This window comes from Arvicanthis niloticus, chromosome 7 (genome assembly GCF_011762505.2).
Source record: "Arvicanthis niloticus isolate mArvNil1 chromosome 7, mArvNil1.pat.X, whole genome shotgun sequence".
Classification (NCBI taxonomy): Eukaryota; Metazoa; Chordata; class Mammalia; order Rodentia; family Muridae; genus Arvicanthis; species Arvicanthis niloticus.
The window spans coordinates 91,113,709-91,130,378 of record NC_047664.1 but is presented as its reverse complement, the minus strand read 5'-3'; the positions used below and the strand labels follow the sequence as shown (position 1 = coordinate 91,130,378).

Genomic DNA, 16,670 nt, shown 5'->3' with positions numbered 1-16,670 from the left:
CCATGTGGATTTTAGGAATCCAACCCCCCGATCCTCTGGAAGAGCAGGCAGTGTACTTAACTGCTGAACCATCTATCCAGCTCATTTTTCTGAAAAATTGCTTCAGAATAGTATAAAGGGAGAAATTAAAGGGAACAAATGTGTGAGGCATGTAATCCACATGAAATCAAGCAGAAGGCAATACATTTTCATATTTGAGGACTGGATTCTCAAGGTGGCACTACTGTCAATACCTTAGTGATGGACAGCAAAATATGAGCTATGTGGAATTTGGAACAAGTGGTATGCTGTATCTTCCATCTCCAAATCTAACAGCCTTTGGTGTAGGAGTGGGTTGAGACCTCTGATCTCAATATGTAGACTTGGCTCTCACTCCCATTCCCCTTGAGAAACAGTCAAGATAGCCCTGGCTGTCCTAGAACTGGCTATGTAGAGCAGGCTAGCTTGGAACTCTGTAGGTGCTGGGATTAAAAGTATGTACCACAACACCTAGCTCTAATTAAGTTTTTAATAAATGAAATCAGTCTAGGTTGCGAACAGAATTGACTTCTAGAACTACAAAATGAGTCAGTCCATTTTTTGGTTTTGTTTCCCCTTTCTCTTATGATGGGATTAAAAACCAGAGCCTTGCACTCATTACACATTAGCCCCCAGTTTTTAAATACAGTGGTCGGTGTGTTGCATTCATCATTACATGCTCTACAATATACTGTAACAGAAAATGTCAAGATTTTAGGAGCCTGTTATTCACTTGATTACTTGAGGTGATACCAAAGGCTCTTTATAATCAGGTTCTCGAGATTGGAGAAGTTGGGGTTAAGTGTAGGGAGTCAAGAATTGACTGGTACATACTGGTCTTTGGATGACTAGATGTATAGTGATAATGGTCATGAAATAGTTTAATAGAGATGATTGTCAGTATGAGGAAAATAGCAGCTCTGCTGTAAGCTTAAGATTTACAGTCACTGAAAAATGGACTTCTGGGGAGATGGGTGTTTCTTAGTTTTCCATAGTTTCTTTTTCTTTTTTAAATGAGAGATAATTTACATAACTTACAATCACTTTAAGAACTTTTTCTTTGTGGGTGTGCGCTTGTGTATGAGTTTTGTTCATCAGAAGATGGCTTTTGGCTTCTCTCCACACTGTGGATCTCAGCCATCAATCTCAAGATTTTAGGCTTGGTGGCAAGCATCTTTAGCTGCTTGAATTGTCTCACTTGCTTCACTTTGTTAAAAGTGTATAATTCAGTACTTGTAGATTTTACAAGGTTATATAACCATCACTACTATCAGATAATTCCAGAATATCTTCATCACCTCCCAAAAGAAACCCTATATCCATTAGTAGTCATTTCCTTTTCTAAAGCACCTCTAATCCAGTGGTTCTCAACTTTCCTAATGCTGCAATCCTTTAATACAGTTCCTTATATTGTGACTCCCAACCATACAAGTATTCTGTTGCTACTTCATGAATCATAAGTTAATATCTGATATGCAGGAGATCTGATATGCAACTCAAAAAAGGAGTCAGAATCCACAGGTTGAGAAGCAGTGTTCTACTGAATGAAAATGCTAGAGCTAAACTTTGCTGCTGGACACTTGGGTTTCCACTTGGCTGCTGTCAACAGCATGGCAAGAATAGAAGGGTTTGTGTGGACCCACGAAGTCACTGCTCTAGGGTGTATATGGAGAAGTGGAACAGTTGTTCTATTCCTTAGCCTATTTACATCTGCTTTTATGGTCCTGTCTGGAGGGCTGAGTCCACCTCAGGCATTTCCAGTGTTTTCCTTAGAACACTTTTCACTTATTCTGGTGATTTTTAATTTTAAGAACCATTATGACTTGTTTATTTGTTTAGCTGGGTACCAGGCTTTTCCAGCATTCTTGGTTCCTCACCTCCCGTGTTTAATCACCAGGTATTATATTCCTCATTTTCTACATTCTTGCCCTTGAGCTTGACAACTTATATGAAACAAGGTCCATTTTCACTGTAGAGTCATGGTGCACATGTTCAGCTCACACGCTAAATGTTTTATTCCGTTCCCAATGAAGTGACTTGTCATAACTACCTACCTACAGGAGTTTAAGCTTAACAATTTCTTGAACCTCAATGTGACCAGTACTTTTGTTTGCCGCAGGGTCTCAATATATAGCTCTAGCTGGCTTGAAACCTGCATGCAGTGTTAGTCTAGGCTGGCCCTGAACTCAAGAGATATGCTTGCTGGGGATTAAAAGTTTTCACTAACGTGTGAGGCTGACCAGTACTGTTTAATGGAAAAATGAAATGTACTAAAGATCTAGGCTAGCTAACATGCATATTTTCTCTCCTTGAAGTCTTCTGGCCTAATAAACCCTTACACTTGGTATTTCACAAACTACTCCTTCTTTAACCAGTTTTCTCTGCCAGTTATTTTATGGTTCAAGAAGAAAACAGCTATCCCAGTTGTTCTACATAATGTCTATCTCATCTTCAGTAATCAGAAGAGAGTATAATCTTCCTCTCCATTTCTTTCTTTCTTTCTTTCTTTCTTAACCCTAAGACAAAGATTTTATTTTTTGTATGAGAATATGTGATCACACCATTGTTGTCCTCAGACACATCAGAAGAGGGCATTGGATCCCATTACAGATGGTTGTGAGCCACCATGTAGTTGCTGGGAATTGAACTCAGGATCTCTGGAGAAGCAGTCAGTGCTTTTATCTGCTGAGCCCTCTCTCCAGCCCTCCCCCTTCCTTTCTTCACAGTGTCTCACGGAGCCTAGGCTGCTCTTGAGTTTGATTTGTAGCTAAGAGGGACCTTGACTTTGTGTTACTCCTGTTTTCCACCTCTGAGGCTGAGATTACAGGGCTGTGCCCCAACCATCATGCCTTGTTTTATAAACTGTTGGGTATGGGATCCAGGGCTTTGTGCAGTCCAAGTAAGCACACCGCTACTGAACTACCCTCCTAGTTCCCAAAGGGACTTGTACTTCTTGAATACCCTCTATTTTAGTTATTTCCAACTTTTAAATGTTTTCTCAGGCAACATGTGCTCACCATTTTTAGCCTTTGTCTTTTCAGTTCCCGTGGATACCAATGGGCCATTCCAGTTTCAAGACCTCTTTGAAGGCCCCTCAACTATTTAACTTTGTAAAACTGGAAAAAAAAAAAGTAAAATATGAGCTTCCCAGCCTAATAAACCTGTTTGTTCCATAAAAGTTCACGTGAATGTCTAGAGAGATGGCTCAATGGCCAAGCACACTTGTCACTCTTCCCAAGGACCCAAGTTTGATTCCCAGCATGCCCATAGCAACTCAGAAATCAACTGTAACTCCAGTTCCAGGGGTCTTGATGCCTTTTTGGACTCTGTGGGTACCAAGCACGCTCACAGTGCACAGACATACAAGCAGGCAGAACACACATAAATATTTTTTCTATTTAAACCTCATGGGGTTTGTTACAATCTAGAGGAAAGCAATGGGAATTATCTTCAGCTTGGTCACAGCTCATTGCTACATTATAGCTCAACGTCTTGGGTTGTCCAAAAAAAAAAAAAAAAAACAACAACAACAACAACAAAACCCCCAAAACAAACCCATACCCTTTTTCCAATTTCCTCAAAATTGTAGGTTTGGGAACTTGATTTTAAGTAGTTTGGTGATTGAAGGTAACGAACTGAGCACTGGGAGAATAATGCAGAACCAGACTAGGAAGAGATTATAAAACAATTGCTCTTACACCTTAATATGCAAGAATGACTCCTGGGTGCTGGCTAGGTATACACATGTCTGTTGTCAACTATACTTTCCTGGATTGAGCTATTTTTAGAAACTAAATATGAGTAAATTGTGTGGCTATTTTGAATGCAAGTAAAACTATTTGGCTTTACAATCTGACCCTTAATAACGAGGGAGACTCCATTTCCTGCTTTCTTGTACGACGTCAGCATATGCTTGGTAATGGTCTTCCGATCTTGCCTAGTCATGGCTCATCTAGTTTTCAAACATAAGGCAAGTTTTAAGCTCCTGCTTGCGTCACTGGCAGTCAGCACTCATCCCAGCGCCTTTTTTGCTTTCATGTTCTCTCTTGGCTCTTCCCTAAATCTTTCCCTACCAGGCTGGCGTCCCAGGGTCCCTTTTCCTGTCGGGTCTGTCAACAGATACCAATTCAACCTATTTCAGCTAAATAACCTACTAGGCTCTTCCGGTCCACCGCCCGGAACCGAAAGTAGGGGAGGAATCGCGGCTGGGCGGAACCTCCCCGGGTGGGGCCCGCGCCCCGCCGCGCCGCGGGCGGGCAAGCTGGGAAATCTCACGGTCTCCTCAGTCCCACAGAACCGTCACCTTGGCTCTCCTCGTGACCACTGGAGCAATCTGCGTTCCCCTGAGAGCAGAGGTCTCTTGGCACCGGCGGAAAGGTCCCTATCAACTTAACATTGTAGGTGTCGAAACGAGGCCGTCAGCTGATCGAACCTGCGGACTCCAGGTGAAGGGGCGGGGTGGGATGGCACGGAGCCAATCATAACGCCTGACGACAGGCCTCAGCCAATCAGGATCAGGGAGGCTCCGGCGTAGGCGGGGCGGGCCCGGGCGGGTGAGAGCCGCCCCTTGCAGCTGGGGTGGCCAACGCCTTCGCCCAGGGCTACTTGGCGAGGCGCTGCTTTCCCCGAGCTGAGCGACCCGAGGGCTTTCGGCAGGCGGTGCTCTGTTTCCCTGGTTCATTTCTCTGCAGCTCTTGGCCTTGACAGGTGCTAGTGTCCGTGCCTGTCAGAGGCATTCTGACTCCGGCCCTTCCTCTCTCTCTGGAGACTGCCTATGGCTGGGGACCGTATGAGGTCGTTGCCTTGACGACGGCAGCATGCGGCCCGCAGTCCTCGGAAGTGTGAGCTTGCGGAGGGCAGAAACAAATCTGCCTCCCTTCCTGCTTCACCTAGGACCAGTAACTGCGTCCGCAGAGGAAATCCTAATACTGGGATTGCTAGTTTGCTAGTCAGCATCTTTTTAGATCTGCTAGCGAGATGCATATCACCTCAAATTTGTTTCCAAGTTGAAAACCTTTGGCTCTTTCCATGTGAAGGGTTTGGAAGAAATAGTAAGTATAATACTTTAAAAAGTCCTGTTATCTCGTTCTTTTATTTATAAGAGACTTCAGTCTGATTTTAACCAAAGAAAATTGGTAGTATTTGAACAGTGTGCTTGTATGGCACGTATTCCAAATTATTATAGTACCATCATACCAGACTTCTTTTCTGTATGCCATGTGATACCCATAGATTTAAGAGTGAAAAGGCCAGAAAGTCATGGGTTATGGGTAACTGAGGAAACAAGGCATATTTTAGGCTATGATACTTTTAAGGTATTTTAGACTGGCCCACTTGAACAAGCAGGTGTGCTCTATGTACTGTGTCCACATCTTGGTCAGGAAAATAAATTTGGATTAGTTCACTTGTATAATACTAGGTTATGAGACGTTTCAGAACTCTGTAGACATGATTAAGGTCATTTTTATTTGGTTCATTTTGCATCTTCAAATATCTAGGATGCCAATTACAGTATGTTAAAAAACAATCCAGGCTATAGATTCCAACTATTTGTATTATTTTTACTAGCCTAAAGCTTACTCCTTTATAATGTGTACTTAATGGGAGGTTAAAAACTAAGCTAGTTAGAATAACACTGAGAGGTTTTACAAATGTAAACTTTTTATTAAAAAGTAATTGAAGGTGTAAAAAGAAGTTAAAATGTGAACTATATGGGAAGTTAGTGCCTATGACACTGGAAGTAGTTTTTAGTAGAATCTAATACCCAAAGTGGCAATAAAATAGTGAAGGGTTTTGAATTCGAGGTTAATTAGGATTCTTTTCATTCTCTCCATCTTCTGTCTTCTATGTTCATTTACATTTACAGTGTACAAATAATGGCTGCTGGATGGTGTAGTAGAAAATGCTAGAAGGAACACCTGCTTAGCCTGTTGGAGGACCTGGCTTTTTTTTGTGTGGGGGGAGGGGGGTTGAGACAGAGTTTCTCTGTGTAGTTCTGGCTGTCCTGGAACTCACTTTGTAGACCAGACCAGGCTGGCCTCGAACTCAGAAATCCGCCTGCCTCTGCTTCCCAAGTGCTGGGAAGTAGAGTGGCGTGCGCCACCACCGCCCGGCGGAGGACCTGGCTTAAAACACACACACACACACACACAGATGTCAAGTGTTGAAAACGTAATACATACTTTGGATTATCATAACTTTTTAAACTAAAAATACATTGATTTTTTTGTTTTTCCCCTTTTGCTATGAATATATTAGAGGCCACTAAAACATCACCACTTTTTACAGTCTGGGTAAGTTAGCTTTAGCTTTGTATCACCATCATACGCAATTAATATTAAGAGAGAGGAAAGAAGTGTTTTCCTTCCATGAGTTTGTGATAAGTTTTTTTTTTTTTTTTTTTTGGTTTGGTCAGGCTCTTAAAAATTTAACTATGAGTCATCATTTGAATATAAACTTACCTAATATTTTTAAATATAAACATACCTAATATTTAAGCCCTCCCCAATCCCTGTTGAAACCAAATCAGAATCTAGAACAATATTTTTTTATTCATGGCTGCTGGAATTTAAATTCAAAAGTCAGATTAAAAAATAAATAAAATTTATGCTGTGCATGGTGACGTGTGTGTGTGTTTATGGTGTGTGTGGTGTGTGCGATGTGTGTATATGGTGTGTGTGGTGTGGGTGTGTATGGTGTGTGGGTGTGGTGTGTGTGGTATGTGTATGGTGTGTGTGTGTGGTGTGTGTATGGTGTGTGTGTATGGTGTGTGGTTTGTATGGTGTGTGTGGTATGTGTGTATGGTGTGTGTGTATGGTGTGTGTGTGGTGTGTGTGTATGGTGTGTGTGTGGTGTGTGTGTATGGTGTGTGTGTGGTGTGTGTGTATGGTGTATGTGTATGGTGTGTGTCTGTGTGGTGTGTGTGTATGGTGTGTGTCTGTGTGGTGTGTGTGTATGGTGTATGTCTGTGTGGTGTGTGTGTATGATGTGTGTGTGTATGGTGTGTGTGTATGGTGTGTGTCTGTGTGGTGTGTGTGTATGGTGTGTGTGTGTGTGCGAATATGTATATGTGTGGTCTAGGACTCAAGCCCAAGGGCTTCATACCATGCTAAGCACACACTTTACCGCTAGCCATGTTCCCAGTCCTAAAATAATATTTTTTATGTATTAAAATATACAAATAATAAATTGATTGCTGGATTTTTGTCAATTATTGATAAAATGAGATTCCATTTATGATAGACTTTATTCAGAAAATGCCTTATATCCAGATGTAAAAGAATCCTGTCTATAAAATTTAAGTGATTTAAGTTTAATATAATAATTTCATCAATATGATGAGAAAATTTATCAAAAAAAATCAGTATTAATTCAGTGGTTATGTCATGATAATTTTTTACAATTAAGTTGAAAGTGCATAAAGACTTCCAACTTAGATATTTTGAATCTCGTGTAAAATTTTTCTAAGGTTTATTTATTTATTTATTTATTTATGTTTTGTGTTCATGACAGGTTCTTTCTACATAGCCATGGCTATCCTGGAACTCACTAAGTAGTGCAGGCTAGCCTGAAATTCACAGAGATCTGCTGTCTCTGTGTCCTGGGTGCTAGGATGTGCCACCATGCCTTGTAGATTTGTTTATTTTTATTTGTATGCGTGTATTCTGTGCACATATCTGTGTGTACCATATTACATACCCATGCCTGATGCATGTACCCAGAAGTGGATGTTGGGTCCCCTGAAATTGGAGCAACAGATGACTGTGATCCACCATGGGGGTGCTGGGAAGCAAATCCAGGTCCTCTGGAAGAGCAGTATGTGTTTTTTTGGTTTGTTTTGTTTTTTGAGATAGGTTTTCTCTGTGTAGCTCTGGCTGTCGTGGAATACACCCCCATAGACCAGACTGGCCTAGAACTCAGAGATCTGCCTCTGCCTCTCTACCTCTCTGCCTCTCTGCCTCTCTACCTCTCCTGCCTCTCTCTGCCTCTCTCTGCCTCTCTCTGCCTCTCCTGCCTCTCTCTGCCTCTCTCTGCCTCTCTCTGCCTCTCTCTGCCTCTCTGCCTGGTATTAAAGGCATGCACTACCACCGTCCAATGCGTTGTCTGTTTCTAAATTGTATACACATTTTGAAAGCATGTGGGAATGGCAAGAAATTGTGTCATCATAGATTGCTGTGAATTCAGTGACTGCTGTGACAAGGGAAACAATCTCAAAAGAGTAAGATGTCTGGGAGATTGGAGGAAACGGACATTCTCAGCACTCTTAACACTATGCTTTGGTTTCCACAGCAAGAAAAATTCCTACTGGTTTTAAAGCAAAATGGAAAAGTATGAGAACCTAGGATTGGTTGGAGAGGGGAGTTACGGAATGGTGATGAAGTGTAGGAACAAAGACAGTGGAAGAATTGTGGCCATTAAGAAGTTCTTAGAAAGCGATGATGATAAAATGGTTAAGAAGATCGCTATGCGAGAAATCAAGTTACTAAAGGTAAGAGCATGTATGAGCTGAAAAGGAAGCTGCTTCTTGTTCAAGACTGTTGCATTTGAAGGAAAACATCACTGTGGTGTGTGTGAGAGAGACTGTGTGTATGTGTGTGACTATGTGTATGTGTGTATATTTGTGAATGTGTGAATGTGTGTGGTATATATTTGTATGTGTGCCCACATGCATGCACATGCATGCAGATGGGGGTGCACACATGTATGTACATGTGGAAATCAGAGGACAAGCTTAGTGTTACTACTTAGGTGCTGGCTACCCAGGAACTCACCAAGTAGAGTATACTGGCTTGCCAGTAAACCCCAGTCTGATGCCTTCCCCTCACCAGTACACAGTCTCATACCTGACTTTTTCTGTAGGTTCTGGGGCCTGAATTCAGACCTTGTGTTTGCTGCTTAGCTGTTTCCTTAGCCCTGTTTTTTAAACATTTATCTTGTTATAAGAAAATTCAGGCTTGGTGTGGATGTCTGTAGTCACAGCACTAGGGGAACAGAGACAAGTGGGTCTTTGCAAGCTGGAAGCCAGCCCAGTCAACATAGCAACTTCCATGCCAGCCAGGGATACACAGAGAAGCCCTCTCTCAAAATAAGCAACAACAACCCACCCCCCAATCCAAAGGATTATTGTATTTTTGACAATAAGAAGAAAAAAATTATCATTTAGCCCCACTTTTGCTCTTATTAATGTATACTCTCACATCAGTATGGTTATTCCAGCATTTTATAAGCATCCAATTACCTTTTAATCTTGTTTGTCTATTAACGTCTGTGTGGTCTTGGATGTAAGTGTATACCTTATAAACAGAGAGTTGGTGTTTTGTATCATCAGTCATGTGTTTAGTATTTTTACACTATAAAGTATACTTGGCATTGTCTTCTGTTGTTTGTACTTGTTGAAAGTGGACCCTGAGAATGAGGAGGGCCCCCGCTTCCCAGACTCAAGCATGTTTATTCTGCGTGTCCTCTAAAATTCTCTGTTCAGGTTGGCCTCTTGGTTCCTTTTGGTTAGGATGTGTATTAACCTTTCATCCTGGAGAAGAGCTAGAACATAAACCTTTTCAACATAGGCTGCTGTAGCTTCTCTCATGGTATAAAAATCTTTGTGGAGAGAACAAGAAGCCAGAAGCTCATCCATGGAGAGAGAATTCTCTGCCTAGGACTTTGAGTAAGGGACTTCAACTAGAATGCTGTTAGGACTTCTCCAGTCCCTTCTGCTGGCTGCTGCAAATACATTATTTGGTGGTGCTCTGTGGTCTATGTGCTATTTGCTGTTTTACTTGGAAGTGTCACTGAAGGGGGACCTTCTATTCTTTCCAGAACTCTCAATTTGGAACTCCAGCTGGAGTTTCCCCAGTCAGTTTCTGCTGGATGTTGTAAGCGCTTCATTTGAAGATGTCTTGAGCTCCATTGCTTCTGTATGTCTGCTGTCTGATCATTTGTTCCTTTATTTTGGCTTGTTATATCCTTAATAGATTCACTCATTCTAAACTAAGTGCATGGCTATCACAAATCATTCTCCACAGAACACACACAATACTGTTACTCACACATTTAAATGTCTATTTGTTAGCTTCCTGTTGTCTTCTATAGTCTCTTCAATTTTTCTATCATTTATTCTTTTTTCCAGTCTTTTAGAAATTACAGGAAAGTTATTTAACTTACTAATACTCCAAATGGCTGCTTTTGCATTGAAGACTCTTAGACATTTTAACTGTACTTACTGTGCAGTATTCATTAGAGAAGATTTGAGTTGAAGCCAATAGAAAGTCTATTAGCCAGCCAGCAACTATACTGGATATTCGGGATCCCAGTGTAGCCCTGAGCCTTTCTTAGGGTAAGCTTTTAAGCACAAAAAACATGCCCTGATTTGACATAATTCAGTTAACAAGAATAGCCAGAAGCAGAACTACAGAAGCCAAAAAGCAAGTACAGTACATTTAGACAGTTTCCTGTAACTTGCATGGATTATGCCTTTGTTTTCGTTTTGGCAGATGGTGCTGTCCACATGCTGAGTTTTACAGCCTACATGGTACTTGCCCTATGGGGTTAGCTGTGCTAAGGTCTGGGCCTGTGATAGTACTTACCCTCTGTTTCATCCCCTCCCCTTACAAGAGATACATGTATTATTACCTTCCTGGGTTCTAATTGTCTGTATTGTTAAATATTTGCGGTCGGCATATGTTGGGATATACTTAAGATTTATCTTTTGCATTACTCTTCTGTGTTTCCTGTTTCTCAGCTTCTTCCCTGGTATCATTTGTCTTGCTTTAAAGTAAATTCATTAGCCAGTCATGTGGCTTACACTTATAATCCCAGTACATGGGAGGCTGATCCAAGAGGATAAAGGCTACTTGAATCTCTGCCTAAAAAGAAAAATGAAAGTAAAGAACTAAATTTTTAAATTTTCTTTAAAGTACACATGTTAGCAAGGAATGTTCCTCATTTTTGTCAGTCCTGAAAAAATATTTTTGTTTTACTTTATTTTTAAAAGACTATATCCACAGAAAACAGACTTATTTGAGTTCATTACATTATGTTCAAAATTTGATCCTATTGTTTGCTGTCTCTCAATGTTCCTATGAGAAGTTAGCTGTCCATCTTATTGCACTGTTAAAAATAAGGATGTATAGCCAGGTATGGTAGTGCATGCTTTTAATCCCAGCATTCCAGAGACAGAGATAGGTGGAGTTCTCTGAGTTTGAGGCCAGCCTGGCCTATGACCAGGTAATATCCTGGTCCCAGGATAGCCAGACCTATATAATAGAGAGACAGTCTCAAAAAATAAAAAATAAAAAAATAAAATATACACTTTCTGTTTCATAGCCATGATGCTCATGTTTCAATAAGGTTTGTCCCTATATGAAATTGATTAATTTTCCATGTTCAAGATTGTCCCCTTTTTTTACTTAAATATAATTGGACTAAACACAGGTATTGGATCACATACTCTGGTGATTTCTTCCTTTTACAGGTGGCAACACTGTTTTATTTCTATTTGGGGAGTGCCAACCTGCTGTTTGTCTTACTCCTTTCATATATGTAGCATGACTGAACAGACTTTGGGATAGTCGTCCCCTCTGTCTGTCCTTCTGCCCTCCTCCCCTTCCTTTTTTTTTTTTTTTTTTTTTTTTTTTTTGCTGGGGGTAACAGAAATCCACTATGGTTTGTAATCATTTCTTTATATTATAGGGCCGACTATAGGATTGAATTCTGTTAGTCTCAATTTCTCTGAATTTGTACTTTGAGTTTTTTCTAATGAAATTGTTTATTTTGTCTGATAGATTCTTTTAGCAAGTGTCTCTGGGTGACTGTTACTCAGCCTGCCTTTCCTTGTTAGTCCAGAGTACTGTTCTGTTCTTGTGATTTTTAAGAACTGGCTTTATTGTGTTCTCTGAGAGGAAAAGGAACAATATGCTCTTTTGACTGTTATTTTAAAACTTGAACACACTTTTACAATGAGCATTGTTTATGCGTTTTATTTATATGTTTTTCTTACACTAATATCTTTTAAATGACCGCTAATTGCTCATAACTTGATCTAAAAATTATTTTATATATATTTTTAATAACAGCAACTGCGGCATGAAAATTTGGTGAATCTGTTGGAAGTATGTAAGAAAAAAAAACGTTGGTACCTAGTCTTTGAATTTGTTGACCACACGATTCTTGATGACTTGAAGCTCTTTCCAAATGGACTAGACTATCAAGTAGTTCAAAAGTATTTGTTTCAGATTATTAATGGAATTGGATTTTGCCATAGTCACAATGTAAGTATTAGGTATGATGCTTGTCTTTCCAATCCTTCACTGTATATAAACTAAGATGTGATCTAGTTTAATGAGATATTTATTTCAAGTTTGAACCAGTAACATAAGAAATTAAACTTGGTATTGCTAATTTTCACATGTCATAATACATGTATTCCTAAAAAGAGTTAAGCCCTCCTGGCAAGTTGAAGGGTACACAATGGACACCCTATTCTCATTAACTATATTACACATTTCTGTTTTCTGTTCTTGCTTAATAAGTATGTATAGTGGGCACTAAGTTTTATAATCTGTGTTTATTTGTTAATTTATTAATCTGTAATACTTGCATATTTTAAGGTAAGTTGCAGATATCAGTGTACTTTTTTTACATCAATTGATTGATTGTGTGTGTGCCCAGGTCACAGTGCACATATCAAAGTGTAACTTTTAGGAGTCAGTTCTCTTCTACTATGTAAGTCCCGAGGATTTGACTTAGGTTTTCATGCTTAATGGCAAGTGCCTTTACCCACTGAGCCATCTCTCCAGCTCCCCCACCCCCGAATACTAAAACACTAAATACATTACTTATAAACTAGACTTGACTATTTGTTCATTGATTATTTTTTTGTTCTTTTTAACATAACATTTGCTGACTTGGCAAATTTGAAGTGATGAATTTTGATAAATATGTATACCAAGGAGCCTGTGTTTTTCTGACTCGTGGTTGGTTGTTTTGTTTTTGCCTATTTGTAGAGTATGAGAGTATGAAAACCTTTGTTCTTCTCATCTAGCCTGTACCAACTGTGTTTGTTTGTTTTGTCTTTTAAACACTATAGAAAACACCTCCAGGAAAAACAGCACCCTTAAGGCATCAAATGAACAACTCAACATATACTTTGCCAGTTTTACAAAATATTTTCTGTAACACCTTCTTATGATGCAATCATCATGAGTGATAGTGGCATATGGTTTGAAAACTAAAGACAGATAATCTGTTGGTAGAGTGCTTACCTTCTATGCAAAGCCCTGGGCTGGTCCTCAGCACCATAAACCAAATGTGGTGGTGTATTTCAGGAATCCCAGCACTTGGAAGGGAGAGGAGGAACAACGGAAGCTATCCTTGGCTAAGTAGCAACTTTGTAGCTAGTTACATGAGACTCAGTCAACAAATACCTAAGTAGGGGCTGGAGAGATGGCTTCACAGTTAAGAATGCTCAGTATTCTTCCAGAGGCCCTATGTTGGGTTCCCAGCACTCACATCAGGTGGCTCAAAACTACCCCATATTCCAGCTTCAGGAGATTTGATGCTCTTTTCTGTATTTTGCTGATAATACTCACATATATGATACACACTCACACAGAAACACAAATAAACAATATGTTTTTAAAAAGTGTATGCTATCACCTAAACATTTGGTTGTTTTCACTTTTCCTATTTATCCTCTTCAGTTTTTATGGTCTTATTGTCTCCTTCCACTGTGTTGTTGTGGTATAGTATATAGCTCAGGGTGGCTATATCTGTGTGTACATATATAAATTATTCCATAGAGACATCTAGTTTAATTCAAGACTAGGGGATCATTGGCTTTCTTTGTGAGGCAGTCTTAGAAAGTTGATGTTTGAAAAATCCAATTTGACATTGTTTTTATCATGAAAGCTTACATTAATCAAGTTCAGGAAACTGTCAGCTTGATAAATCAGAGATAAGATTGTCACAGGAACAGACTACATGATGTATAATAATAATTCTGACTATGCAGAAAACTGGATCAGTATGAAGTATCAGCCAAAGATGTATTTTCTAGATGATCCTAAATACCTTCAAGTTGGCAGTCAAGACTAGCTGCCACACATATTCAAGGATATTGGTGAATCCAAAACAAACAAACAAACAAACAAACAACCTTAAACCATACAAGTAACATTATATGGACTAAGCAGGTTATATTTAGAAATATATATAACAACAATTAATGAAAAGGGGGTCCTAAATTTGAAAGAGAGCAAAGAAGAGCGTAATGGAAGGACTGGAGGGAAGAAAGGGAAGGGAGAAAGTGCTTGTAGTCTCAAAAAAAGTAAATAAAAAAAAAAAAAAGACAGTTTCTTACTAGTGAGGCTGAAGTGCTTAATTATGGGTGGCTAGACTCTGTTCATTTTGTGCTAAGGATAGGATTGCCAATGAAATCAGTATGTAGCAGTATCATTGGTTTTGTTCATTTGTTTGTTTTCCTTCTTTCCCTTGTATTTTGTTTGTTTGTTTTGCTTTTTTCCAAGACAGGGTTTCTCCATATAGCCCTGGCTGTCCTGGAACTTACTCTCTAGGGTCTTCAATTCAGAGAGCCACTTGCCTCTGCCCCCTGAGTGCTGGCAGTAGAGGTATGTACCACCACCACCTGGCCATTATTGGCTTGCTTTCTGTGGAACATTCCAATGTATTCTGCTTATATATGCTTCTCTTTCCCTTTCTTTTTTATACCCTTATGAATGATTAGCCCATATTTAACTATACAGTCTGCCTTCAAGGTGTGGGGTTTTAATATTGACTGTTTTTTTATTCAGAGCATTTCTGTATCTATGCAAAATGTTTGGCTGTTTTTTTTTTCTAGTTAAACTTGTCTTAATGGATCTCAAAATTCTGAGACAGATTTTTGGTCAAGTTGTTTTCATTAAAATGTGCTGATTTTGGGCTGGAGAGATGGCTCAGTTAAGAGCACTGGCTGCTCTTCCAGAGGACCGGAATTCAATTCCCAGCACCCACATAGCTCACAAGCGTTTGTATCTTCAGTTCCAGGAAATCTGACACCCTTGTATAGACATCTATGCAGGCAAAACACCAATGCAAATAAAATAAAAATAAATAATTTGAAAAAAATGTACCCAGTTTGAAAACTAATAACTTAAAACTGCCATGTATGCAGATGCATTACCCCCTCCCCCTGCCCCCAAATGGTCCATAAAACATTCTTCTAAGAATTTAGGGCCAGCTTCCAGCTTCCCATCAGAACAGTAATCATTTTTCTTTAGTCTCTGTAAGCTCTTAAAGTTATGTGAGCTGTGTGTCAATTCATTATAGGGCATAACACTGGTTTGGCTTGGATGATCCAGGATAATGGATTCTGTACCCAGCTTTTTCCTCAAACGTGTAGAGTTTAGCTACTCATTCCCAGACTTCTGCAAGTGGAAAGTATATTAGTACCTGTTTGGGGGTTGTTGTGTGGACACACTATGTTAAAGTATGTAAAATGGCTTATATAGTGTCTGACACGTACATAGTCAAGTGTTTTCTAATGTAGTAGTGTATTAAAACCCATCACAAAGCTTATCTCTTCCATGAATTTTCCTTGACTATCCTTAGTTTTCAACAACCAGTTTATTTCTTAGTCTTGACAGGACTGAGTGACTGAAAGTTGACCTGTTGGTTAATGATAATGAGCTTTACTCAGTATTTTTGCTAGTTTAATAGTGCTTGAGACATGAGTGTTCTCTTTTGTCCCACTAAGTCCCAGGGCTTTAAGCCTTGGAACAACTTTCTGTGTGTTGTATTCTGTTACTGCTTGTGGCAAGTACCCCAATAAATTATTTTTTATTTAATATCTTATGCTCTGTGGATTTTTTTTGTCTTAGATCATACACAGAGATATAAAGCCTGAGAATATATTAGTTTCCCAGTCTGGTGTTGTAAAATTATGTGACTTTGGATTTGCACGGACATTGGCAGCTCCTGGGGAGGTTTACACTGACTACGTGGCCACCCGGTGGTACAGAGCTCCAGAACTGCTGGTCGGTGACGTCAAGTATGGCAAGTAAGAGTCAGGAATGACAGGGCATGGATGCTGACTCTTTGAAAGGGGGATATGATTGTAATAGATGATCCACTTAGCACTGAAAGGAAGGCCTGGGTTCAGTGTGACTAAGTGAGTTATAACGATCCCTGTCTTCTTGAAAATTCTTTAAAAAGTTTACAGTTCCTCCTGTAAGGCTTTCCATAATCTTTCTCCTTTAATATCACATGGTTGAAGTTTCTGGAAATGTCACTTATTAAAATAGAAGGCTAGAAGTAGCTTTAAGTCACAAGACCTACTATCTTGCCTTTCAAAACTAGAAATAACAACCTAGTGAAGGGCCACAGAATATGCAGGCATGGGCAGACGTCAGGACGCCATGGTTTTCATCATGGAACGTTTCGTTTGCAGGGCTGTTGATATCTGGGCCATTGGTTGTCTGGTCATTGAAATGCTTATGGGGCAACCGCTGTTTCCGGGAGAATCTGATATTGATCAGCTACATCATATTATGACATGTTTAGGTAAGATTATACATCTGTGCTTTACATTTTACAGGTTTTTCCTGTGTGTGTGTTTCTATTGTTTTTTTTTAAGTTGTTCATATATTAAAGATAATGGT

General features: G+C 39.6%; 1 protein-coding gene across 3 annotated transcripts in view; it reads left to right on the top strand.

The window, feature by feature from the left end:
• The first annotated feature begins 4,232 nt into the window (after positions 1-4,232).
• Cdkl2 (cyclin dependent kinase like 2) overlaps positions 4,233-16,670 on the top strand; it is a 36,358-nt gene continuing 23,920 nt past the window's right edge. The window contains exons 1-5 of one of the 3 annotated variants that reach the window (XM_034509053.2): positions 4,233-4,463; positions 8,308-8,506; positions 12,090-12,284; positions 15,891-16,069; positions 16,460-16,572. In XM_034509053.2, coding sequence (XP_034364944.1) covers positions 8,339-8,506; positions 12,090-12,284; positions 15,891-16,069; positions 16,460-16,572 — 655 coding nt within the window. In that variant the 5' untranslated portion in view covers positions 4,233-4,463; positions 8,308-8,338. Of the gene's footprint in view, positions 4,464-4,545; positions 5,070-8,307; positions 8,507-12,089; positions 12,285-15,890; positions 16,070-16,459; positions 16,573-16,670 lie in introns of those variants that run through there. The other 2 variants (XM_076938775.1, XM_034509052.2) reach the window with 2 other exon arrangements.